Source organism: Carcharhinus amblyrhynchos, chromosome 9 (genome assembly GCF_965287045.1).
Source record: "Carcharhinus amblyrhynchos chromosome 9, sCarAmb.v2.hapA, whole genome shotgun sequence".
Lineage (NCBI taxonomy): Eukaryota > Metazoa > Chordata > Chondrichthyes > Carcharhiniformes > Carcharhinidae > Carcharhinus > Carcharhinus amblyrhynchos.
The window spans coordinates 55,728,856-55,756,820 of record NC_137332.1 but is presented as its reverse complement, the minus strand read 5'-3'; the positions used below and the strand labels follow the sequence as shown (position 1 = coordinate 55,756,820).

The following is a 27,965-nucleotide window of genomic DNA, read 5'->3' as shown; positions in this document are numbered from 1 at the left end:
GGCCTGGATGAGATGCATCCACAGAGACACGAGAGTGGGAATTGCAGAGGCATTAATCATTTTCCAGTTTTCCATTAATCATTCTCCAATTGGAAAATTGCAAACATTACAGCCTTCTTCAAAAAGCCTGTCAGTTAACTTTGGTGACAGGAAATCTTCTGGAAACAATGATTTTGTCCCAAATTAATAGCCACAGGGACAAATGCAGGTCAATTAAGGAAAGCCAGCACAGATTTATTAAGGGAGAATCATGTTTAACCAATTTTCTGGAGCTTTTAAAGAGGGATGAGGGTAATTGCTGTTGATGGGCTGTGCATGGACTTGCAAAAGACGTCTGATACAATATCACAAAACAGTCCTGTGAGCTATGTTATAGCTTATGGAATAAAAGGAGCAGTAGCAACATGCAAACAAAATGTGCTGAGTGATAGTAAACAAGAGTAGTGGTTAATGGATGTTTTTCAGGCTGGATGGAGGCAGGTTTGTCATGGAGTTCCCCAGGCACCAGTGTTGGGACCATTCTTTTCCTGGGTAAATATTAATTACCTAAACATTGGTGTATGGGGCACAATTTCAAAATTTGGAGATGATATGAAAATTAGAAGCAATGTTAGTTGTAAAGGTGATAGTGTAGAACTTCAGAAAAACATAAAACAAGTTGGTAGGATGGGGGGATAAGTAATGAAGTTCATTGCAGAAAAATATGAAGGGATTTGTTTTGGTTGGAAGAACATGGGGACACAATACAAAATAGAAGATACAACTCTAATGGGGGCGGAGGAGCTGAGGGACCTGGGTGTATATGTGCATAAATCATAAGTCAAATAGACCGTGCAATAAGGTATACCGTATTCTAGACTTTATTATAGGAGCATAGAGTACAAAGAACAAAAACAGCCCGGGAAACAGGCCCTTCGGCCCAACAAGCCTGCGCCGCCATTTTAACATTACCAGTCCCCCCTCCACCCATGACCCTTATCTTTGCTTACGGCAAGAGCAAGGAGATTATGTTGAACGTGCATAAGACAATATTTCAGCCTCAATTGGAGTATCGTAGTCCGTTCTGAGAAGATCTTTCAGAAAGACACGAGCACATTGAAGGGAATGATCATTGGCGATGAACTTTGTGTCGTCGATGGACAGGTTCCAGAAGATTGGAGGATTGCGGATGTGGTTCCTGTATTCAAGAAAGGGAATAGGGATAGCCCAGGAAATTACTGACCACTGAGTCTAACCTCAGTGGTTGGTAAGCTGATGGAGAAGATCCTGAGGGACAGGATTTATGAACACTTAGAGAAGTTTAGTATGCTCAAAAGTAGTCAGCACAGCTTTGTCAAAGGCAGATTGTGCCTTACGAGCTTGCTTGAATTCTTTGAAAATGTGACTAAACACATTGACGAAGGAAGAGCGGTAGATGTGGTTTATATGGACTTCAGCAAGGCGTTCAATAAGGTCCCCCATACAAGACTTCTTGACAAAATGAGAGGGCATGGGATCCAAGGGGCTGTTGCCTTGTGGATCCAGAACTGGCTTGCCCACAGAAGGCAGAGAGTGGTTGTAGATGGGTCTTTTTCTGCATGGAGGTTGGCCACCAGTGGAGTGCCCCTGGGATCTGTTCTGGGACCCTTGATGTTTGTAATTTTCATAAATGACCTGGATGAGGAAGTGGAGGGACGGGTTGGTAAGTTTGCGGACGACACAAAGGTTGGTGGTGTTGTGGATAGTTTGGAGAGATGTCAGAAGTTGCAGCATGACGTAGATAGGATGCAAGACTGGGCGGAGAAGTGGCAGATGGACTTCAACCCAGATAAATGTGTAGTGGTCCATTTTGGGGGGTCAAATTGGATGAAGGAGTATAATATCAAGGGTAAGACTCTTAGCAGTGTAGAGGATCAGAAGGACATTGGGGTTCGGGTCCATAGGACTCTTAAATTGGCCTCGCAGGTAGTGGATGTGGTTAAGAAGGCGTACGGTGTACTGGCCTTCATCAGTCGAGGGATTGAGTTTAGGAGTTGAGAGATAATGCTGCAGCTTTATAAGACCCTGGTCAGACCTCTCTTGGAATACTGTGCTCAGTTCTGGTCGCCTCATTACAGGAGGGATGTGGAAGCCATTGAAAGGATGTAGAGGAGATTTACAAGGATGTTGCCTGGATTGGGTGGCATGCCTTATTAGGATAGGTTGAGGGAGCCCGGTCTTTTCTCCTTGGAGAGATGAAAGATGAGAGGTGACCTGATAGAGGTGTATAAGATGTTGAGAGGTTGAGAATCCACCCGATCTATGAGGCTTTTTCCTGGGGCTGAAATGGTTGCTACAAGAGGACACAGGTTTAAGGTGCTGGGGAGTAGGTACAGAGATGTCAGGGGTAAGTTTTTCACTGAGGGTGGTGGGTGAGTGGAATCGGCTGCTGTCGGTGGTGGTGGACGCAAATTTGATAGGGTCTTTTAAGAGACTTCTGGATGAGTACATGGAACTTAATAGGATTGAGAGTTATAGGTAAGCCTAGTAGATAGGGATACGATCGGTGCAACTTGTGGGCTGAAGGGCCTGTTTGTGCTGTAGTTGTTTTATGTTCTGTGTTCTCATACAAAAAAGATTCACAAAAATGGTTCCAGCAGTGAGGAACTTCAGCTTTGGAGAAGTTGGGACTCTTTTCCTTGGAGAAGAAAAGGCTGAGAAGAAGCTTTTATAAAGATGAAATATCATGAGGGGTCTGGACAAAGCAGATCGGAAGAAACTGCGAAGGACTGAGAATGAGAGGGCACAGGTTCAAAGTAATTAGCAAAAGAAACCCAAACTGACATGGCATCGTTTTCATGCAGGGAGTGGTCATGTCCACTGCCTGAGTGTGTGGTGGAGGTAGGTTCAAGCAAGGCATTCAAAAGGGAATTGACTGTTATTTCAAAGGGAAGAATATGCAGGGTTATAGGGGAAGGCAAAGCAATGGCACTGGATGAATTACTCATTTGGAGAGCTTGTGCAGCCACAATGGGCTGAATGGCCTCCTTCATGTTGTAACAGTTATTGTGATTGTCCTGTTGAATTACATTTGCTCAGTTCAGGGCTCCAGACCTTGAGATGGCCCAAATACGTTCACTCTAATCTGGGAATTTATTCATGGCAAGCAGAATTTTGGACAGTGTGCTGGAGTCACTAACTTGTTTATCACAAAGGGTTGAAATCTGTATTTCTTTGTAGACCTCACTCTGACGACTCCAACACTACCACCACACCCTCCCCCTGCCATGCGCACGCACGCACACACACACAGTGGAGTCGGGAACCATCTGACAAACAATTTAAATCGTGAACTTCAGATGGTTCTGTCTGAAAAAGGCACTTCTAATTCCAGAGTAACTATTTTAAAGACCCCCCCCAGATGGGACAACCTCCCCCACTCCTGAACCTCTGCCCCAGATCGCCGGACTCTGTTATCATTTCAAAATAAGAGATGAAGTACATGACTTTTGTTTTGCAGCAGTGCAGAGTCTGATGTTTAAGGCAAATATCTCTGCTGCATACAATAGATTGGATGTTGTCTAAAACTATCTTGAGGTCATTATTTCACACTAGCTTCATTGTAGAGTATATTTATCTATACCTGCTTCATGCTCCATGTTGCTTCCAGACTACATGAGGTAGTTGTTTCACACCAGCTTATGTTTAAGTATGCATGCACGAAGTCCCATGTTGCATGAACAGTGTGAAACCGTATGCTGGTCTCAAAGCAAGAGCCATTATCTGTACTATAATAGCAGGATCAAAGTTTCCTTCCCTTACATATATCCCATCTGCTTTGACTAAGTTGAAAGCCAGGACTCAGAGGTGAAAGCTTGTTGGTGTGTACTTGAAGCACCCAGTTCCGTATGTTCAAAGCAATGTCAATTTGATTAGGAACAAACTGTACTCCCACTCCCTGCAAGAATCTGCTTTTCTTTGTGCACGATGATTCAAATTACATTCAGGGCTCTCAAATATCCAAAGTCAATCTTACATTTTGACTTAAATTTGAAATAACTACCAATTACACTTTAACTTGAAAGTACTGTTGTAAATAACTGTTCTTAATAGCTTATTTATTTTGTTTGCAGACTTCATGAAGTGACAAGTTATCCCTGGAGGCCTCAGCTTTCCTCTTTTGAATTTCAGAAGCTTCTCCACAATCTGACAGCTATCAAGATTCGAGGCACATACAGTGAGCATAGTAAGTGTCTTCTGATCAATGTATGCACTTGAGATTCACTAGAGTTTAAAAGAATGAGAGCGGATCTCATTAAAATGTATAAAATTCTGGCAGGGCTGGGCAGACTGGATCCTGAGATCATGTTCCCCCTGGTTGTGGGTTTAGAACCCTATAGTCTGAGATCATGGTCTCAGACTATAGGGTGGGCCATTTAGGACTGAGATGAAGAGGAACTTCTTCACTCAGAAGCTGGGGAATCTGTGGCATTCTGTACCACATATGGCTGTGAGGCCAAGGTACTGAATATATTTGAGAAGAAAATACATTTCTAGACACTAAAAATGTCAATGGAAAGAGGAGATGGAGGAGAGTATGCATTGATCAGCCATAATCCGATGGAATGGTGGAGTAGGCTTGGTGGGTTTAATGGCCTACTCCTGCTCCCATTATTTATAAAACTGCGTATGCGCCCAGCCTATAGGAAGGATGTGCTTGCACATGTGCAGAGAAGATTCACCAAGATGTTGCCTAGGCTGGAGCGTTTCACTATGATGAAAGGCTGGTTAGGCTGGGATTGTTTTCCTTAGCGCAGGGAAGGCTGAGAGGGATCTGATTGAGGTGTACAAAAAGTACGAGGGACATAAATAGGGTAGATAGGAAGAAGCTTTTCCTCTTAGAAGAGCGGTTAATACCAGGAGGCATAGATTTAAGGTCAGGGACAGATGATTTAAAGGGAATTTGAGAAGATCATTTTCACCCAGAGAGTGATGGAAATCTGAAACTCACTACCTGCCAGGGTGGTAGAGACATTTAAGAATCATCTAGATGAGCACTTGAAATATCATGGCATTCGAGGCTATGGATAAGTCCTGGAAAATGGGATGAGCAATGATAGGTGCTTGATGGCCGTACAGATATGATGGGGCATTTTGCTGTGCTGTAAAATTCTGACTTTGTGGGACGACTGGAAACCCTTTCCAATTGGGCCTCCACGCTGAAGCATGTTTACTCCCAAACCTGTTCTATTACCTAGCCAAACTTCATAGACTTAAAGAAGCAGAATCTAATTATAAGTGGCTTGATAAGCAGCAGGAACTTCCTCCCTCCAGGCTGTGAAACAACATGCTTCAGCAAGTTTGACTTCAGGCAGCAGGCTCCAGGCGCAGCAACTTCTGGAACAGAGGCCACAAGTGTGACCTGCCTGCGAAAACATGTTGTTGCCACACTGGAACCTATTACATTGATAAACCTGAAGTGGGGTCTGCTGAAGCATATTGCTCCTAAACTGGAGGCAGGCATTTACTGCTGAAACTAAGGGGGCAATTCTCACAAAAACATTAAGTGCTGAATTCACAGGAACACTGGTGTAAATCGCGATTGTTTTTTCAATGGGAATTCAGACTCAAATCTCCCACACTCTGTGCAATGCAGAGATATTCACAATTGTGAATATCATTAAAAGCTCAGGGGGCAGAGCCTATTCACACCAGTCTGACAGTTCTGGGCCTCTGTGCATGTGCAGTGGCCCCAATTTGTCATCTTCCCAATCACTGGCCAGCCTGGGATCCTCAGTGTTGGCCCCCCTCCCCCCTGCCCCAATGACCATTCCTGGGCCAGCCCCAACCACTGTCCCCTCCCCAAAACCACCACTGGCCTCCTTCCAATCCCGGCCAATCCTAATGGCAGCAGAACCCCCCCATCACCACAATCGCCCCTAGGCTGCAACTGCTTGGCACTGCCCAATGCTCAGTGGGTGGTGCCAAGATGCCCGGGCATGGGCACTTTGCCCCTGGCACTGCCACAATGCCCGTACTCAGGAGACGGCACTCCCCTCACTGCCCAACCCCCTAGGAAGCCCTGATTGCACAGCCCCCCCCACCTCCAACTTCACTCCAGTGAGGGGTCTCACTCATTCCCCAAAAGTGTGGAGCTACTCAACCCCACCAGAGTGAAATTGGACTGGCGGGGTGGGAGATGCTATCAGGCCCGATAATGATATTTAAATTACATTAAAATAACTTGCCTGCTGTTCTCCAGCACGGTCCCAACCTCGCTGGATATCCAGCGCTTGGAGATACATGCGCATCAGAGAACGCTTGTGCAAACCCTGCGAATCAGCCTACGTGCGATTCTCCCAGACCTCCAAATGAATAAATCGGAAATTTGAGTCAACCCGCTTGCTGCAAATAAATGTGATCATGAAGTAATATGAAGATGGTAGACACTGACAAATGGGAGAGTGTTGCTGATAGCTGTGATTTCTGGAGGCTAATTGGTAGGGCATTGGAAGAAGTAAGCCAAAGTGCAAAATTCAGCTGGTGAAAAAAAGGACCAAGTGAATCTTGCAGCTTTTAGCCCTCTGTCTTCACCTTCACCAAAAGCAGCAGAGATTGCCATGCCATCTGGTGACATTTAACAGAGTTGGCCACCACAGTGCTAACAATTGTCTTGCAAGGCCCCTGAGGTTGCCAAGAGGAGACTAAAAAAATGTGAAGTTGAACAACAGAGCAGGAAAAGGCAAATTTTAGCACTTCAAGCCTATTCCCTCCTTCAATGGGATTATTGTTGATCTGTAATCTAAATCCATATATCCCTTAATTTAATATCTTTGGTTAAGAGTAATATATGAATCTCAGATTTTAAACTAATAATTGATCCAGCATCAATTACAGTTTACAAAAGAGAGTTTTAAACTTTGTATGTTTGTGCAGATGGACACTGATGGATTGTACAAATCGGCCATGATTTTACTGCAAGGCAGAGCAGGCTTAAGCCAAATGGCCTACTCCTGCCCCTAAATTGTATGTTTGTAACTTTTGCCACCCTTTGTATGTAGAACTGTTTCTAATTTCATTTATGAAAGTCTGTAATTTTAAGGCTGTGTACTAATCCTAGATCACCAAACTTGTTTCTATGTAGCCCATCAGTTCCCCATAATATATTGAAACTTCAATTAGATTCAATTAATCTTCTAAATTCCAATCCAATGCAATACAAATATATGTAGTCTTTCCTTGTAATTTAACCATTGCAGACCAGGTATTGTTCAGTAATTCTCTGCTCTGTTTCCTCTAATGGTCAAAAAAATCAATCCTAAGGTATGGTGCCCAGAACTGAAGACAATATTTCAGTAGTGATCCAACTAGGGCTTTTCGTAGCTGAACCATTACTTCTGTCCCTTTGTATTTAATCCCTAAAAGAGAAATGCCAGAATTCCTGTAGCTTTTTTTACTTTTTTTATTGTACCTGATAGTAATATTTTCTGCAGACATGGACAGCTGGGGACACCAATGTCTCTTTGGATCTCCATTGCTTCCAGCTTCTCTCCATTTATAAAATACACTAACTTTACAGTCCAAAATAAATGATTCACATTTGCCTATTCTTAGATTTGTCTACCAGCACTGCCCATTTAGTCTGTTAATATCTTTTGTAATTTTGTGCTTCCATTGACTTACACTGCAGCATATCTTTGTGTCATCACCAGTCTAAGTTAATAAATAGTGAATTGCTGAAGCTTCCTTTGGGACGGCATTAGTTTTCTTGTGCTAGTTAAGAGTGCCTGCCAATTATATGTTGGGGGAGTTTTCCCATCCCGCTTGCCACGGGAATCATAGTGGGCAGGGGGTAGACCATACATAAGTCCATTGACCATGAATGGGATTGTCTGGTTTTGGGGCGAGTATGGCTGGAAAATCCCACCCATGGTCTGTTTTCTGCCATTAACCAGAAAATACCTTGCACCCAGTTCCATAAACCTCAACTTTAGTTAAGCCTCTTACGAGGGACTTCTGGAAGTCCTTATAAATAACATCTCGATATCCTCCTTTCCGATACTTTAGGAACCTGTTCAAAAATTTCAATCAAGTGCATTCTGATTCTCTCTCATCAGCTGAAAATTTTAATTGTTCAGTCTTTCCATCCTTAATTACAGACACTAATATTTTGATTTGATTTATTTTTGTCCACATGTATTATTTTGCAGTGAAAAGTATTGTTTCTTGTGCACTATACAGACAAAGCATATCATACATAGGGAAGGAAAGGAAGAGTACAGAATGTAGTGTTACAGTCATAACTAGGGCATAGAGAAAGATCAACTTAATGTGAGATAGGTCCATTCAAAACTCTGATGACAGCAGGGAAGAAGCCGTTTTTGAGTTGGTTGGTATGTAATCTCAGGCTTGTATCTTTTTCCCAATGGAAGAATGTGGAAGAGAGTATGGCTGGAATGTGTGAAGCCCTTGATTATGCTGGTTACTTTTCCAAGGCACCAGGAAGTGCAAACGGTGTCAGTGGGTGGGAGGCTGGTTAAGTGATGGATCAGGCTTTGTTCACAACCCATTGCAGTTTCTTGAGGTAATTTCCTATCAATGGATGTTAGGCTAACCAGTCCATAATTCCCTGGTTTTCCTCTCTTAAATTGCAGAGATGTGAAATTTTCTAATCTAAAGGAATAGTTCCTGAATTGATAATGCTTTGGAAGATTACAATTAGGGCATCTGCAATGTTCTCCCTATCAAACCTATCTGATTAAGGAAGATACGGAATAAAATTTCACGCACCCTTAGATTGTTAGCTAAATTTGGCATTGCTCATATATTAAATCTAGTATGGTCTGCACTTTTGGACATGTTGCTGTAGAAAACTAATGTGACAGTAGAGATCTTTGCTGCTTTTCTGACACAAACTTGTCTGCTTATTCAACAATCCATGCAGTAGAAGTTAATCCCCAGTAAAACCACTCTTTTACTGCTTTTACTGCATGCTTGTTCAATCTCTGCAGCCGTAGCTTGCCTCTTTGTAGCTGTTTCTGGGAAGCCTATACACAGCTCATTATTTTTCTTAGTTCTACCTATAAAGGCTTCACTGCCTGCTTATCTCCTGTTATGCTATATCTTATATCATATTACCTGCAGAGATGGACTGATCACTTTGAGGCCGTCCTCAACCAACCATCATCAATTATGATGAGGCAATAGACAGGGCTCCACAGGCTGATATCAACAGTGCCATGGATGATCCACCGGTAGTAGCAGAAGTCACAAAAGCTGTCAGCCAGCTATCCAGTGGCAAAGCCCCAGATGCCATACCCGCAGAGATCTATAAAGCTGCTGGTCCTGCACTTATCGAGAAGCTCATTGAGTTGTTCCAGTCCTTTTGGAAGCAAGAATCCTTCCTCAGGAACTTAAAAAAATGCTTCCATCGTACATCTCTACAAGAGGAAGGGCAATTGGCAAGTATGCAACAGCCACCGAGGAATCTCGCTGCCCTCCATCACAGGAAAAACCCTTGCAAGAGTCCTGCTAAATCGTCTGGTCATTCATCTGGAGGTGGGCCTGCTTCCAGAGTCGCTGTGGTTTCTGCAAACGTCGCGAGATTATTGACCTGATTTTTGCTGCGCGCCAACTTCAGGAGAAGTGTCGGGAGCAGAATCGCGAGCTCTACACAACCTTTGTTGACCTTGCGAAAGCCTTCGACACTGTAAGCCGACAAGGCCCGTGTAGGATCATGTCAAAGTTCAGCTGCCCTCCCAAATTCATTCAGATGGTATGCCAGTTCCATAATGGCATTCCCAGTCACCAGTGGCATCAAACATGGCTGTGTGCTCGCACCCACATTGTTTAGCATGATGTTTACTGCCATGCTGAATGATGCCTTCCAGGATAGTGTTGCTGGAATCAGCTTCAAGTACAGAGTGGATGAGAAGCTCTTCAATCTGAGGAGACTTCAAGCTATCACTAAAGTGAAAGAGATTGTTCTGAGAGATTTCCCTTTTGCCTATGACTGCGCCCTGTATGCTGGCTCAGAGCCAGAGATGCAAGTCAGTATGGACAAATTTTCCACGGTTTGTGACAACTTTGGACTCACCATCAACATTAAAAAGACTGAAGTCACGCACCAGCCTGCTCCTCATGCACCGTACACAGAACACATAATCACAATCAAAGGGCAGAAACTACAGGCAGTGGACCAGTTCACTTATCAGCACCCTCTCCCAAGCAGTGACTATTGATGCAGAAGTTAACTGCAGAATAGTAAAGGCAAGTTCTGCTTTTGGTAGACTGCGCTCCACTATATGGGAACGTCGAGGAATCAGCCCAGCAACAAAACTGAAGGTCTACAGCACCGCGGTACTCACTATCCTCCTGTATGCCTGTGAAACGTGGACTGTGTATCAAAGGCATGGAAGACAACTCAATCATTTCCACGTGACTTGTCTTCACAGAATATTACACATCAGATGGCAAGACAAAGTACCAGACACTTAAGTTCTCTCTAGAACAAGTCTACCATCAGTCCACACACTGCTGATGAGAGCGCAGACCTGCTGGCAGGTCATGTTATCCGTATGTCAGATGAGCACATGCCCAAGCAGCTCCTTTTTGGGGAACTCTCTGTTGGAAGATGCTCACGTGGAGGGCAGAAGAAATGTTTCAAAGACACGCTCAAGGCCTCCCTGAAGTCACTTGACATTGACACGACCACCTGGGAAATACTGCTCACAAAGCAAGGTGTATTGCTGAAGCACAACTTAAGCGCGAGCTGCGCAAGTCCAGAGCCACTGGCTCAACAACAGTGTCTACACAAGTCTGTCCAATATGTGCCAGGACGTTCCATGCCTGAATTGGCCTGATCAGTCATCTTCGGACACACCGCAACCAGCCTCAAAATGACTCATAGTGTCGAGGTCCTCATCGATGACGATGGACGAACAACATATCTTATAGAAGTAATTTAACCCTTCATCATTGATGCTACTTTCTTCTTTCTGCCAATTTCCTATCCTTCATGTAAACCTTATAACCTGGTAATTTAGTTTCCAGTCCTGACCATATGATTGCCATGTCTCAGTAATGACCACCATGTTGTGCGCATTAAGTTGAATTTACATGTGCAGTTCATTATGTTTGATTCATCATTTATTTCTCATAATTTATGTATTTATATCATTGAAAATTTAGTTAAACATTTAAATATTTCTTTGTGATCTTAAGGCATTAAACCAACCTACTTTTATGTTTTCCTGTAATGAAACGAAATAGGAATGCCACGCCAGGAAGAGGGACTTTGAAGACTGACCAAGTCAAAAGAAATAGCTTTGAAGATGTTTTTAAAGGTGGAAAAAGAGGCAGTGAAATTTAAGGAGGAAGTTTCATAGAATAGGAAAGACTGCAGTATGTAATTATTTATGTGCCGTCTGTATAAATTTAATTCCATAGAAGGAATAAAACCAACACTTAACCTGGCCTACGTACATTCTGAACCTTTTTGAATATGATGCATCTTTTCCTGCTGGTGTCCAAATGTTTTCAAGTAATTTTCATAAAGTTGAGTGTGTTTGTGGCTAATTTCAGTTTATTTCTCCACAGGTGCTGGACACTTGGATGACGTAACTCTGCTTACTGCTCGTCCAGGCTCTGGATCACCAGCTGAATGGGTAGAACAATGTATCTGCCCAGCCGCATACCGAGGACAATTCTGTGAGCAATGTGCATTAGGCTACAGAAGGGAGGATCCTCATCGTGGAGCTTTCGGTCCCTGTGTGCCTTGTAGTTGCAATGCACATAGTGATTCCTGTGATCCTGAAAGTGGTGAGCAGCAAGAGCCTAAGACTGGAAAAACTCTGCTTAGATTGGTGTTTTGTGTCACATATACAAGCTGAATAAACCCACGTTTGGGATGGGTTGTTTATTTTATTATATATTTAATGTTTTCTGTGGTGTGATTCTTTCTCCTTCACTCCCCACAGCTTTCTTGTTTTCCCTGTTCTATTTTACTATACTTTTTCCACCTCTCCCAGTGTGTAATATAATTCATAGTAGGAAGGCAATTTAACTTCTGAATTTATGGTGCATAAGAATGGTGTGAATGGCATTGTACGTTTTTCTTTTTCACTTTGAGTGAATTACATTGATTTCACTCCCAAATCTGCCTGAGAAGTTGTGATGAGGTTTTTTTTTCGTTCACCAACCTAGATCCCTATCCATAATAGCACTTGCGCAATATGCACGCTGACTGAATCAGAGTATGGTTGAATGCAAGAAGGTAATGTCATTATTAGTATGTGGCTTCACTAAAGAAAAAACATTTTTATTGGCAGTTTTGCCTGCCTTTATCATGGATGTCAGGGGACTGAAATTAATGTTTTAACATCTGCCTTTTAATATTTGGAGGTTTTCAGTAAGCTTCTTTTAAACAATTGCTTCAAATTTGCAGTGATTGTTGCAAAAGGGTATGTTGCCTGGGAGGAGGCGTACAGATGTAGGTGAAGTTGGGGTGGTGTGGAATTGGTGAGGCAGTCCAGATATCATGGGGTGGGTGTCCAGCTTGGGGCTCAGTCTGGATGTTTAAAATAGTGACACTGAAATTGGAAGTGATTTTTATTTCCTTCTAACTCTTTTGGAGTAACTATGTTTAAAACTGTCAGAACCATCCTAAGTTGGCAATGTAAATCATTTTATTGAATTGTTTCCATTCAGTGCAATTGTCCAGGAGAAGTTAGCACTTCTGGACAATCACTGGGTGAACCCTAATGTGGGAACAATCACAAAAGATTCAGCAATGCATCTTTGGGATATCCCCCAAATGCGGTCCTAGGGAGCCAGGAAATTATGGCCCATTATTTTCACCTCTGTTTATCTGTGAGCGCCTTCATCTGTAGCAATGCATTCATTTGAAACCTCGTTAAAACAATGCATACCTGATTGTAGTTTCTGGGTTGAAACCCTGGAACTCCTTGGCTATCAGCATTGTGAAAACACCTTTACTGCGTGGACTTCAGTGGCTTAAGAAGTGGTTCCAGCAGCGCCTTCTTAAGGTATATTAGGAGTGGACAATAAATTCTGACCATATCAGTGCTGCTCAGATTCTGAGAATTAACTTTTCTTTTAAAAAATGGCTTCTTTAATTCAGTAGATAAATAATCCTAACTGAGTGTTAATTTTCCGAAATGTTCAGTGCTGCTGTTGTTTGTAAGACACTGAGGTTGTTACCAATAACGATCGCCCTATCATGTTTATGGATCACATTTAGGCCAAGACTGGCCAGAAGGACTCATCAGATCTTCCTATGTTGAATAACTAATAATTAACTCTGCAATGTTCATATAGCTACACTGAGTGAGGCTTTCCTGTGAATTTTCGAACAAATGTGGGCAATCCCAAGGCAAATCACCCCCTATATCTGGTACATTAATAATTAATTGCTTTGTCTGGTTGTTCTACAGGTGAATGCTACTGCAGGGACAACACAGCAGGATCAAACTGTGAGCGGTGTAGGGATGGTTACTATGGTGATCCTACAGTTGGTAGTTCAGACGATTGTAGTCCATGCCCTTGTCCAAGTGGTTCAAGTTGTGCTATTGTCCCAAAAACTCGGGATATAGTATGTACCAACTGCCCTACAGGAACTACTGGTGAGATCCTCAAAGTTTGAGAAGTGTTTTTAAATTCTGTTCTGGTTTGCCATATTGTCACATTTATCATTCACACAAATTTGAAATTTGTGTGGGTAATTATTTAATTTACATTTTTTTAATATTGCATCTGTATTCTAATGCTCAAATAGGATGGCACAGTGATCAGCATTATTGCCTTACAGCGCCAAGGACCCAGTTCGAGTCTGACTTGGGTTACTGTTGAGCAGGGTCTGCACGCTCTCTGTGTCTGCGTGGGCTTCCTCTGGGTGCTCTGGTTTCTTCCCACAGTTCCAAAAGACATGCTGTTAGGTATATTGGCCATGCTAAATTCTCCTTTTGTGTACCCAAATAGGTATGATGTGGAGATGCTGGCGTTGGACTGGGGGTAAGTACAGTAAGAAGTCTCACAGCACCAAGTTAAAGTCTAACAGGTTTTTTTTATATATAAGCACAAGCTTTCAGAGGGCTTGAGACTTCTTACTGTGCTTACCCAAATAGGTGCCAGAGTATGGTGACTAGGGAATTCAGTAACTTCATTGCAATATTAATGTAAGCCTACTTGTGACACTAATAAATAAACTTAAACATTTACTTGATAAATATTTGTGATTGAAAGTATGATCCAACATTCAGCAACAATTCAGGAAGTGGGTTTAAACCCTGTACACTCAGCTGACATGTTTCGAGAAAGCCGTCACACACACATGATCTGGCCTACAATTCTGCATTGTTGACTGTAATGGCTTCAGGATAACGAAAGTAGCCTGACCCTGTCCTTGCACAGCAGGGGTACTCTTGAACTCTCTGTAGGGGTGCCTGGACAGTGATTAGAAGTGGAATGCATGCCTGATTTTTCCCCTCCTGAGACCATGGGCACTGAAGCCAACAGCCATGCTTCAGGAGATGTTAGCTAGTCCAGCACAGAGAGGGTACTGAAACCATTTTCCAGCTACTCGTTGGTAAAGTTGTTCAGCTATCAGGAGTGTAACTTTCGTGTGCATCTAATTTGGTTGGGCAGGTTGTAAGTTTTATTCTATTTTATTTAATTTATTCATAAACAATTGAGCTGCATTTGGATCAAGTACAACATACAGTTGAAGAGCCAATGCCTCAGAGGTTGCCCTCACTGGTAATAGAAGTAATTACTTCAGTAGTATGGAACACTAAATATGGTTGGCTGGAATGCTGCCATGATAACTAATTTTACTAGCTGGCAGAGATAGTTCATTCCAGTGTGCAGTTAGAACAGCTCATGCAGATCTTTCACAGAAAAGGCTATAATCTTATGAAACAAGAGAATTTCACAGACTTTTGAACTCTGTTTCATGCAAAGCTTCAACAAAAATAAGCATTGATCTCAGTTGCAGAAGTTTGCAAGCATTAGAAAGCATCATGGCTGAAGGGATTACATATTATTACCTCCTGATGTCATGATTTAGTCTACTTAGCCTACTTAACTGCTCACTAAAAATAAATGTATTCTTTCTAAAATGTTTCCTTTTAGACTAGGTTTCATATTTTGTTTATTGGTTAGAGTCCAAAGGTTGAGCACTACTAGTTCTGAGCACTGTATTTTGTAAATTGGTCCATGCCAAGCTGGAATGAGTATTAATTTTAAGTGCAGGATTATTTAATTTGCCTTTGTGACTATCCTTGTATAAGCTTAAGAAGAACCATTTGTTTTCTTCATTCCAATCGCTATTGTAATACCGAAACTTGGGGGATTCTTTTTCACAAACGTGGGAATGTTCATTTTAATGAACTTGGTGTATGTACTGTAATAAAGTGTCTTTTATTTTAAACAGGTAAAAGGTGTGAGCTGTGTGATGATGGGTACTATGGTGATCCATTAGGAAATGAGGGGCCCGTGAGACCATGCAAACCGTGTCACTGCAGTGACAACATTGATCCAAATGCTGTAGGGAACTGTAATCGGCTGACAGGAGAGTGTCTAAAGTGCATCTACAACACTGATGGATTTTACTGTGATAGATGTAAAGATGGATTTTATGGAAATGCATTAAATCCAATTCCATCAGAAAAATGTAATGGTGAGCCTCACGTTTGACTTCGCCTCAATTAAATGCTCCTAAAATAATTAAATCTTCTGTTAAAATGCATAAAAACAACTCGGAGAAATTGGAGTTCCAGATTCCCTTATCTTGAACATTACGATGTAAAGTGTATTGAGTCATTTTACTCCCTTAAAAAGGCACTGTATAAATGCAAGTTGTTGTGCAGAGATAAAATTAAATTTCCAACTCTTCTGGTAAACTCCACCCCCAACCATTTGTTCACTTGTGTACCTCGAGCGTTCTTTAAAACTGCTTTCAATGCAAATTTATGTTTGACTGACAAAAATCTCTTGACTGCGGAAAACTTTTATAACCCAACAAAAATCCTTTGTATTGCAGTATTTCCCTGATAGTTATTTTGTTAGTTCCTTCCTCATGTCTTGCATTGTGTTTTCTCTGGACATGACATTTCTGGATTAAAATCATACAAGTTTCTGTGAGTGAGAGAAGGTGTCTTGGTTATATTTTTTACTAGGTAATAGTATGAGAAGAAAATATATAAATGATCCTTCGTGCTCTCTCTACCCACTCTACCTCCTCCTTCCTGCTCTTACGATCCAAGGACCTTTTCTTCAAACAAAGGCTATAATGCACTTCTCTTTTTTGCAGCTTGTAATTGTTCTCCTTATGGCACCGTGGATCAGCAAAGGAACTGCAACCAAGTTACTGGGCTGTGCGAGTGCTTAATTCATGTCGTGGGCAGGGACTGTAGTCAATGCGAGCCAGGCTATTATAATCTTCGTAGTGGTCAGGGCTGTCAGAGGTAAGTCAAGTAGAGGAGTTTGAGTAAAATGATTTTCTAGCTGCAGATGTTTGTAATTGAGGTAACAGGACAATGGTATATTTAAAGGGCCTTAAATGAAGTTGTGTAAATTTATTTTAGACACTTTAGACCTCTAACTCCCATCTGTTTTGTATAAATAACCCGTATTTAATTTGTTTGTATAACCAAATACAGAACGGGGTAAAGTTGTAGTAAAGGCAAATATTTTTCAAAATTGACCCTTTCTATACAGTAATAAAGTTGGTTTTCTCTTTCTGTGTGGACTGACTGTACTCAGCCAACCCATGCGCAGCACATAATTGAAGCATGTTGTATGTATAGTTGGAGGACATCGTAGGATACAAATATGTTGAAAGCCACTGATTTTGTGTGAAAGCTAACAGGATCAGAGGAAGTGTTTGGCGACAGGGAAGTTACTGCCATCACTTTGATTGCTGCTGTCTATTTCTCTTGATCTGTTGTTCTTCTATCCACGGAAATTCTGATACATGCAATATTAATAAATCATACAGCAATACTCAAAGTGCTGTGAACAGAATAATCTTTCACAAAATTGCAGTGGCAACACATGAAAAATGTATGTGCAAGCTGTAGGTGTGAAAGATGGCAATTTGAAGAAAGAATGGTTGTGCTTGAGGAACAGGTAACAAGGACCAGGAAAAGCAAATAATTGATAATAATTGAAAAACAAAGCCTACTTTATTTTTCAAAAAGAACAAAGTATGAGTGGACAGAAAAGTTTTGAGGCAACCAGTGTTGAAATCTGTAATCCCAGGTTGAGATAAAGTTCCTTCTACACAACATTCCTTCACTTTTACTTTTTACAAATAGAAGTTCCAGTTCTGTTCTGCTTGAAGTCTTAGCTTGATGACAGCTAGTCAGCAGAAATTGGAAGGAATCTGATGTTTAGCATTGGTTGTGGGATTTTTGTCATAAATCAGTAAATTGTCTTCCGATAGATGCTCTGATTTAGAATAGCTGTAGATACCGAAGAATTATTCCAGCAGTGTAGACATATCTGCACTGTATCCATACATCAGTGTGTCTGGCAATCTTGCTAACGTGTGGAGTAAAGACACTATAAGACACCTTGCATACGTGAAACAATGTTCATTCATAGCATTATGGATTCAGGAATATTAAGAAAGAAAATGACTCTCATGTAAATTGTATCCATCTCTAAACAATGGAACTTAACAGCTAATGTTGTTCTTCACAGTGCAACATGAAGGGCTTCATTAATTGAATTTACTGCTTGTCTGCTTCCAGGTGTGACTGTAATCCTATTGGTTCTGTTAATGGTCAGTGCGATGCCCAGAGTGGACAGTGTGAATGCCAACCTGGTATTGTTGGCCAGCAGTGTGATGAGTGTGAACCATATCACTTTGGGTTTGGTCAGGATGGATGCAAACGTAAGCAAAATAATTTAATATCTCAAAAATCTGATCATCAATTTCTTAAAGAAACAAGTGCAAGAATAGCTTTATCTATTTTTGCAGCCTGTGACTGTGACCGTGAGGGCTCTCAATCTCTACAGTGCAAGGAAGATGGAAAATGTGACTGCAAGGCAGGGTTCGTGGGTACACACTGTGACCAGTGCGAAGAAAACTATTTCTACAATCGAACGAGACCTGGCTGCCAGGAATGTCCTACTTGTTACAGGCTGGTGAAAGATAAGGTAGGAGAATTCATTTGTAGTATAGCATTTGGTAGTTCTACACAGTACTTCATTTGATCCTTCTGATGCTGGAGCTACTTGAAAATGAGAGATTATGAATGTTTGGTGAGAGTAAGATCAGGTTCACTGTTAAAACCCAAAAATACGACTAATCGCTCAGCAGCATTTACCCCCTCCACTTGCATGTAAAGAAACTACTTAAGTAGTTTAAGCTGAGAAGATACCAGCAGCACTCAGGCCTGTGATACCACAGCTGGTTCTGTTGTGGGACAGGGTTGGGCAAAGAGCAAGCGAGAGTAGTAATAGGGGACACGCTAGTTAGAGGCATGGACAGGCGTTTCTGTGGCCGCAATCGAGACTCCCGGATGATATGTTGCCTCCTTGGCGCCGGGGTCAAGGACGTCTCTGAGCGCTGAAGGGCATTCTTAAGGGGGAGGGTGAGCAGCCAGAGGTCATTGTACATATTGGTACCAACGACACAGGTAGAAAAAGGGATGAGATCCTGAAGTGTGAATATAGAGAGTTAGGCAAAAGGCTAAAGTGCAGGACCTCGGAGGTAGTAATTTCAGGACTACTACCACGTACTAATGATTTGGAGGATTAGGCAGATGAATGTGTGGCTTGAGAGCTGGTGCAGGAGGCATGGATTTAGATTTGTGGGTCATTGGGATCTTTTCTGGGGAAGGGCTGATCTGTTCAAGAGGGGTGGTTTACATCTGAACTGGAGTGGGACTAACATTCTGGCCAGGAAATTTGCTAGAGCCACTCGGGAGGATTCAAACTAGTTTGGCAGGGGGGTGGCATCCAAAGCTGTAGGGAGATAGAAGAGAAGTGTGAGAACAGCACGGAAGTTAAGGAGAGCACATTAAGTAGTAAAGGCAGTGTCAGTAATCCTAGTACCAGACAGATCAGGCAAAAGAAGGACAGAAAACAAGGGAAGTCCAGGATTAAACTACATTTATTTCAATGCAAGAGACCTGACAGGCAAGGCAGATGAACTCAGGGCATGGATGGTACGTGGGACTGGGATATTATAGCAATTACTGAAACATGGCTAAGGGAGGACAGGACTGGCAGCTCAATGTTCCAGGGTACAGATGCTATAGGAAAGATAGAACAGGAGGAAAGGAGATAGGGGAGTTGTACTTTTGATCAGGGAAAGCATCACGGCTGTACTGCAAGGAGATATATCCAAGGATTCGGCCACTGAGTCTATGTGTAGAACTGAGAAATAAAAGGAGGAAATCACTTTGATAGGGTTACTTTAGGCCCCCAATTTCTGTGGGAAATTGAGGAGCAAATATGTAAGGAGATTACAGATAGCTCCAAGAAAAATAGGGTGGTAATAGTCAGAGATTTTAACTTTCCCAACATTGACTGGGACAGCCATAGTATTAGAGAGTTGGATGAAGAGAAATTTGTCGAGTAGATTCAGGAGGAATTTCTTATTCAGTATGTAGTTGGTCCAACTAGAGGGGGCAAAACTTGACCTCCTCTTGGGAAATAAGGAAGGGCAGGTGACAGAAGTGTTAGTGAGGGATCACTTTGGGACCAATGGCCATAATTCTATTGGTTTTAAGATAGCTATGGAAAATATTAGATCTGGTCCAAAAGTTAATATTCTAAATTGGGGCAGGGCCAATTTTGATGGTATCAGGTAGGAACTTTCAAAAGTTAACTGGGGGAGTCTGTGGGAAGGCAAAGGGATGCCTAGTAAGTGGCACGCTTTCAAAAGTGTGTTATTCAGGGTTCGGGGTGAATGCATTCCTCTTAGAGTAAAGGGCAAGGCTGGGAGAAGTAGGGAACATTGGATGGCTCAGGATTTTGAGGCCCTGGTCAAGAAGAAAAAAGAGGCATATGACATGCATAGGCAGCTGGGATCAAATGAATCCCGTGAAGAGTACAGGGGGTGTAGGAGTAGAGTTGAGAGAAACCAGGAGGGCAAAAAGGGGATACGAAATTGTTTTGGCAGATAAGGCAACAGAGAATTCAAAGGGCTTCTACAATTATATAAAGGACAAAAGAGTAACAAGGGAGAGAGTAGGGCCTCTTGAGGATCAAAAAGATCATCTATGTGCAGAACCAAAAGAGATCGGTGAGATCCTAAATGAATATTTCTCATCAGTATTTACTGTTGAGAAAAGCATGGATGTTAGGGAACTTGGGGAAATAGTGATGTCTTGAGCAGTGTATGTACTACAGAGAAGGAGGTGCTAGACGTCTTAAAACGTATCCAGGTAGATTAATCCCCAGGACCCAATGAGGTATATCCCAGGACATTGTGGGAGGCTAGGGAGGAAATTGCGGGTCCCCTAGCCGAGATATTTGAATCATCGATAGTCACGGATGAGTTGCCTGAAGATTGGAGAGTGGCAAATGTTGTGCCTTTGTTTTAAAAAGACTGCAAGGAAAAGACTGGGAACTACAGGCCAGTGAGCCTCACATCTGTGGTGGGTAAATTGTTGGAAGGTATTTTGAGAGACAGGATCTACAGGCATGTAGAGACGCAAGAACTGATTCGGGACAGTCAGCATGGCTTTATGAGTAGAAAATCATGTCTCACAAATTTGATTGTGTTTTTTGAAGGGGTAACCAAGAAGGTAGATGAGGGCAGTACAGTCGATGTTGTCTACATGGACTTTAGCAAGGCCTTTGACAACGTACCACATAGTAGGTTGTGCATAAAGTTAAATCTCACGGAATCCAGGTTGAGGTATCTAAATGGATACAAAAATTGGTTTCTTGACAGAAGCCTGGGGGTAGTTGTAGAGAATTGTTTTTCAAACTGGAGGCCTGTGACCAGCAGTGTGCCTCAGGGATCAGTGCTGGGTCCACTGTTACTTGTCATTTATATTAATGATTTGGATGAGAATATAAGACGCATAGTTAGTTGCAAATGACATAAAGATTGGTGGCATGGTGGGCAGTGAAGAAAGTTATCTTCAATTACAAAGGGATCTTGATCAATTGGGCCAGTGGGCTGACAAATGGCAGATGGAGTTTAATTTAGACAAATGTGAGGTGATCCATTTTGGTAGATTGAACCAGGGCAGGACTTACTCGTTTAATGGGCACTGGGGAGAGTTACAGAACAAAGAGATCTAGGGGTACGTGTTCTTAGCTCCTTGAAAGTGGAGTCACAGGTGGACAGAGTGGTGAAGAAGGCATTCAGCATGCTTGGTTTTATCGGTCAGAACATTGAATACAGGAGTTGGAACGTCTTGTTGAAGTTGTACAAGACATTGGTAAGGCCACATTTGGAATACCATGCGTAATTCTGGTCACCCTATTATAGAAAGGATATTATTAATCTAGAAACAGTGCAGAAAAGATATACTAGGATCAGGACTTGGATTGAGTCATAAAGAGAGGTTGGATAGACTAGGACTTTTTCCTATGGAGATAGGAGGCTGAGAGGTGATCTTATAAAGGTCTATAAAATAATGAGGGGCTTTGATCAGATAGATAATGATTATCTTTTCCTGAAGTTAGGGGAATCTATAACTAGAGGGCATAAGTTTAAGGTGAGAGGGGAGAGATACAAAAGTGTCCAGATGGGCAATTTTTTCACAGAGGCGGTGAGTGTCTGGAACAAGCTGTCAGAGGTAGTAGTAGAAGCAGGTACAATTTTGGCTCTTAAAAAGCATTTAGATAGTTGCATAGGTACAATGGATATAGAGGGATATGCAGGCAATTCAGATTAGCTTAGGCATTTAAAAAAAAGAGCATGGATAAATTGAGGGCCTGTTTCCATGCTGTACATCTCTGTGACTCTAAGTAAAATACCAGATAAGGATTAAATCCTTGTCTGTCCCATCAAATCTACGCTGGATGTTTTCTTCGTTTTGAAATCCATCTCTCTCTCCTCCTTGCTTCATTTCTTAATACTCTTTTCAATGCAACTTTCCAAGTTCTTTTCAAATGTATTTACACTTTCTGCTTCAACTACAGATTGTGACAGACTTTCAAATTTGAGCTATACGTTGCGTTACGGTACCTGTTATTTTAGTTTTAGATCCATTTAACCCTCTTAAATTTCTGTCCTGTTCCTGTGGCAACAGTTATCATCACTTAGTTTTACCTTGACTCTTAATTTTGAAGATCTTGATCAGGTCAACTGTAAGCTCAGATTTTTTGTGGTCAGTAGCAAATCAAGAAAGCAAGCTGCAAAGATCTAATAATTGCTGTGGCATGGACTTCCCCTTTCCCAACAACAGTTTAAATCTGTTTCCAAGTCAAGAGGATGTCTTGGTGTGCAGCAGTGATGTTAGCAGGTACTTAAACCAAGCATGTTGGTTTAATCAGAAAATTAAACTTTATATCCTTTACTTTTTTTTGGAAATTTCAGATCCCAAAACAAATGATTGATCAGACTAAGAAGCTAACATAAAGATAAACTTCAAAAAGATTTTAATTTTGTTATCATTATAAAGAAACTTGATATTCCACAATTATACAATTAGCTTCTCAGGGTCAATGGGTATTTGGCAGTAATTATAAAGTTGGTACACTGTTAAAAACATTTTCAACGGATTTTTAACTGAGATTAATGGTTTGAAAGTGAAAGTTGTTGTCTATTCAATTGATTGTCTTGGATGCCTCAACTGTGCACCCACTGGAAAACATAGAATCACTATGAGAGCAGTTTTTAGATTTTAGTATTATATACATGTGTGAACTCCAGAAACTGCAGTCAGTTTTAGTGGAGTAGTGAATGCAAATGCTGACAGATTTGTCATCAATATCATTGCAAAACCCAGCCAAATTATTTTGCCAAGTGTTAGATGAAAAAGCCCTGCTTTCTATTTTTTCTCTCTAACTATTGTGCTTCAGCTGTGGTAACATGCCAGAGTTTAGAGCATGTTCTGGAGTCAGCTTTCAAAGATTACATGAAATTTACCTAAGGTCATAATAATAATTCCCTTTTCTGGGAGTCCAAAACTAATACAAATGAATATAAGAAAACCAGTGTTACGATCCCTGTGGGGAAGCATAAAACAAAATAACAATTTGCTGAATGACACTCGCATCACCCACATGAAGAAATTACCAACAAGTTTCCACACTTTGTAGCTTTTCCTTAACACTAAAACCAAATGAAATTTCGCGTAAAGTATCATTTGCCTGTTAATTCAAATAAAAAGGAAATTTTCACTTTAAAAGTTGATGCAAGAAAGATATATCTTGTACAACCATAAACAATGGCATTACTCCCCACACCAATGTGATATTACTGGTATTGACTACTGTTGCAAAGTTGAGTTTAGAATGTTAAAATTTGGTATTTGTGAAATTGTAAAATGCTAGAATGGAAAGCAGTGCACAGTCCCTTTAAAAGATGGTGCTTTTTCTGTACTTAGAGTTTTAAAAAAGGTGTACATGCATGGAGAGCCCAAAATTGAGACAAATAGGTAGTGCAACTGTCATCAATCGCAGCTTTACAGAGAGAAAGAGACTTGCTGGCTCTCATAGCTGCATTTATGTCTTAAAAGAAAGCACCATCTGAATAGCAAAGGTATCAAAAGAAGACAGAGGTTCCAGATGGAAGAAATCAACAAAGAAGACAGGAAGATTCCAGTCTTAAAAACAATTAGTGATTTCAGAGGTATTTTAAAATAATTACAAATTTTCCCTCTTGTTTTGAATCTGGGTGAAACTTCGTCATGTAAGGAACTTGGGAGTAGGGTTGCAGAGTGTGGTTAAAATGTGAAGCCTGCTACCAGATGGAAAAGCTGAGGAATGTGGTGCAGATGCATTTAAGCGATAGCTAAGTAAATACATGAGGAAGAAAGCGTTTTAGGATTAGGTGAGTTTGGGTGGGTGGAGGCCCACATGGAGGATAGTCACTGATATAGACTAATTGGACTGAGTGACCTGTTTCCATGCTGAAGGGATAGGGACAGGATTTTACGGCCTCGCTCGGGCAAAACTGGAAATTCCCGCCCATGGTTAACAGAAATTTCCATTGACTCTTACCTGTGCCGGATGAGATGATAGAATTCTGGCATGTATATCCAATTTTCCATTATCAGACTTTAGTGCTCTTCCCCAGGTTACAAAGTCTAAATAAATCCATATTGGGTTCTCTACTCCGGCATGAATCAGTATCCTTAAGGAGACTGATGGAATCAAATCTTCCTCACATGGTCGGATAATGTGAAAGCATTCTTTATGCATGAATGATCATTACTAGCAAGGAAAGAAAGGTATTTTCAGCAAACCTAAAATTGATTAAATAGTTATCTTAACAATAGATGACCATGGATTACCATTGAAGAGTGTTATTAATAAGTATTGCAGTTAATGAGAGAGTTATGCATGTAGGTTAGCACTTGCATATTTCAACCAGTGAGTCCAGAGATAGGACTAAAGAGAAGTGAAGAACTCCTTTTTATAAAGGAAATCAACTTGTTTCTAGGAATGTAATACTTTGAATCATTGATTAAATCTTAAATAATAACTTTGAAGCCAAGGGCACGTGCATTACTTTTTATTCTTGCACCAGGATTTGGCTTCAGTTGCCAAAATGCGTTCTGGATGATATGCTAGTTTATCTTGTTTTGATTGGCTGTGTAATTGTATGTTGGTAGATAAGATTGCATAAGCTGCAATTGATTTAATTGGTTCTCCACTGGATATCTTTTATCCTGTGACATTTGCTCAGGTAACTGAACACAGGCAAAAACTTAAGGACCTGGAAGATTTAATTGCAAATCTTGGGGCAAGCCAGGATACAGTGAGTGACAAGGCCTTTGAAGAAAGACTCAAGGAAGCTGAACAAACCATTATGGACTTGCTGAGGGATGCTGAAAACATGAGAGGTATATACATTGACTGGTGTCTTGATAACAAAATAATTAAAACTTCCAATTATCTTTTTGACACTTGACCTTTATTGCAATTTCCTTAACTGAAATCATTGCTGGCTAGAACTCAAACATTGCTGAAAAGACACAAATGTTGCGAAAGCTTTTTACCTTGCATTCATCAGGACAAATCCAAAAATGCCACATTTTAAACGATCACGACAGTTTATGCTAAAGGAGAAGAGAATACTGTTGAAAGCAGTGGGAAACTATAGGCTCCCCAAGCCTGGGTAATTCAAAAAATGGTGCGAGGCTTACACATTTCCTTTTTGTTTGGAAAGAACAGGTCCCTGTACTTCGAGCAAGCATAGGTGAGCCATATGTTACGAGCTTGACTGGTTATCTTGAATTGGTTGTTAGTGTAGTTAATAACAGGATTGTTCAGCAATGTTGCCCTGTCGCAAAATGAGATCTAACACTAGATGCATTATAAGACATTTTGTTTGGGATTTGCAAGTGCATGCTGGTTGAGTGCACTGTATATCCTGTCTGTTGTGAACAACCTAAGAAAGGTGATGTGTGATTCGATCAAGCAATCTCTGGGGTGTATGGCCTACATATTTGACATTGACTGGCAGTGTAATTCATACAAGGCATTTCTCAGTTATATTGTTGGCAGCATGTCTTTTTAGGCTGATGCCAGCATCCTGCAGCTACTTCATGGTATCAAGGTGAAGGCACTTTTTTAATCTTTTGAGAAACTTTGCCTTTCCAGAGTGATTTCAGGAAATTGTGGCCTTAGGTTCTTCTCAAGTTATGCAATAAATAATGAACAATGATATGACCAGGATATCTTTGCACTCTATTTCTGCATCAAGCTTATGAGGTGAACAAATAGCTAGGGTTCTATTTACAAGATGGCTAATGAGATTAATTTTGTGACGTAAAGCTATACAAATCTGAATGAAGGGGTAGACTGTGGTAGAACTTGCACATCGAGGAACAGCAACATGTTGGATTGCTCCATCTGGAAAGTGAATCAGAGCATGTGATGGAGTGGCTTAAGGTGTGTAAGGAAATTCTTACAGGCTGGTGCAGATTCAAGATCGCGAATATTAGCATGAATTAAGACACATGGTTGAGTGAATTATTACAGGAGTTCTTATTGAGTTTATTAAATACATAATAAGAGATATCTTCACGCAGGCTATAAACAACCTGCATATTTAAAGCAATGCTTGACATTGCAAGCCTATTTATGAACGTGCTGCTGAAGAAAGCCATTAACAGTAGTTCTGCATCATTATATCAAAACAAGATAGAGCACCACTATTTTCTAAATCTGTATTCATTATGAACTTGCAAACTTAGCAACTTGTAGAATAAAATTCAGTTTTGATAACACTATATATGCCCAAATGTCGCTGTGGGATCCTTTCTAGACCCAATGTTTGCTAGCATTTTCATCAGTTTCCACGAGAAACATGTTTTTGATGGAATGAGCCCTAAATCACCACCTCCATGTATATTTCTGATACATAGATGAAACATTTGCGAACTTCAAATCTACAAGGATTTTCTTTGCTTAATATCGTCCACCCATGCTCAAGTTGCAGCAATCTAACGTGCTTCCTTTCCTCAACCTGCTAGTTGAGAAATCCATTCATGGGTTTCTCCATTACAGTCTACTGCAAGCCTCCTTTCACCTGCCAGTATACATGTTGGCATTTTTATATCTCCATTCACTGTAAAATTGGTTTTCTCAACTGCCTGGGAATAGAACTTTGCCTAACAAAATAGGTACTGAAATGAAATAGGACTTACTGAATTATAATTAAATAGAATATATAATTTGTACACTCTGAATCAGATACAAGCCACTATCATTTGTTCCTCACTGCCTTTTTTATTTGCTGATTATTAAGTAAGGATAGAATATTCATGATTGATTAATTTGTTGGCATTGCCTGTGTTCTCAAATGAATCACTTTAACAAAACACTGAAAGGCAACTGGCATTCAGAACAATTTGACATATGAGTTGGTGTCTTAAGTGATGGAAAGGAAATGGCAAAATATTCAGAGAAGTAAAGAAGAAAATAAATCTCAATATAAGAAACATTTTTGATTTTTAAATGATGAGAACAGATTATTTCATTGGAATTTCATTAATCCCATTTTGTCAGGTTCTTTCTTTCTTGTATCTAGTTTTTGATGAGGCATTTCAAGCGAGTTCAGTTTCCATCAGCCTTGCACAATGCACGTAGAATATAGAAGGATGATAGCAAATCGAACCAGAGAGAAAAAACTGCATAAGAACATAAGAAATAGGAGCAGGAGTAGGTCAACTAGCCCTTCGAGCCTGCCCCGCCATTCAATAAGATCATGGCTGATCTGTTGTGGCTCAGTTCCACATTCCCGCCCTCTCCCCATAACCCTTAATCCCCTCTCTCATCAAAAACCCATCAACCCGCGTCTTAAAATTATTTAGCGAGGCAGCCTCCACCACTTCAACGGGCAGAGAATTCCAGAGATTCACCACCCTTTGAGTGAAGAAGTTCCTCCTCAACTCTGTGTTCTAAACCACCCCCCCTTTATCTTGAGGCTATGCCCCCTAGTCCTACTATCCTTTCTGAGCGGGAAGAGTCTCTCCACCTCTATCCTATCCATCCCATTCATCATCTTATACGTCTCAATGAGATCTCCCCTCATTTTTCTAAACTCTAACGAGTACAAGCCTAATCTATTCAGCCTCTCCTCATAGCTCAACCCCCTCAACTCCGGAATCAGCCTAGTAAACCTCCTCTGCATTCCCTCCAAGGCTAAAATATCCTTGCGCAAGTATGGCGCCCAAAACTGCACACACTACTCCAGCTGCGGCCTCACCAACGCCCTATACAGCCGCAGCAAGACCTCCCTACTTTTATATTCAATCCCCCTCGCGACGAAAGCCAGCATCCCATTCGCCTTCCTGACCACCTGCTGCACCTGCAAGCTGGGTTTTTGCGACTCATGCACA

The 27,965-nt window shown here is 41.2% G+C and overlaps 1 protein-coding gene across 1 annotated transcript in view; it reads left to right on the top strand.

Moving 5' to 3' along the window:
* lamc1 (laminin, gamma 1) overlaps positions 1-27,965 on the top strand; it is a 263,261-nt gene that overhangs the window by 210,627 nt on the left and 24,669 nt on the right. Inside the window, exons 11-18 of the mRNA XM_080195713.1 lie at positions 4,092-4,204; positions 11,557-11,778; positions 13,413-13,601; positions 15,410-15,655; positions 16,289-16,442; positions 17,733-17,875; positions 17,963-18,141; positions 24,806-24,962. Coding sequence (XP_080051839.1) covers positions 4,092-4,204; positions 11,557-11,778; positions 13,413-13,601; positions 15,410-15,655; positions 16,289-16,442; positions 17,733-17,875; positions 17,963-18,141; positions 24,806-24,962 — 1,403 coding nt within the window. The remainder of the gene's footprint in view (positions 1-4,091; positions 4,205-11,556; positions 11,779-13,412; positions 13,602-15,409; positions 15,656-16,288; positions 16,443-17,732; positions 17,876-17,962; positions 18,142-24,805; positions 24,963-27,965) is intronic.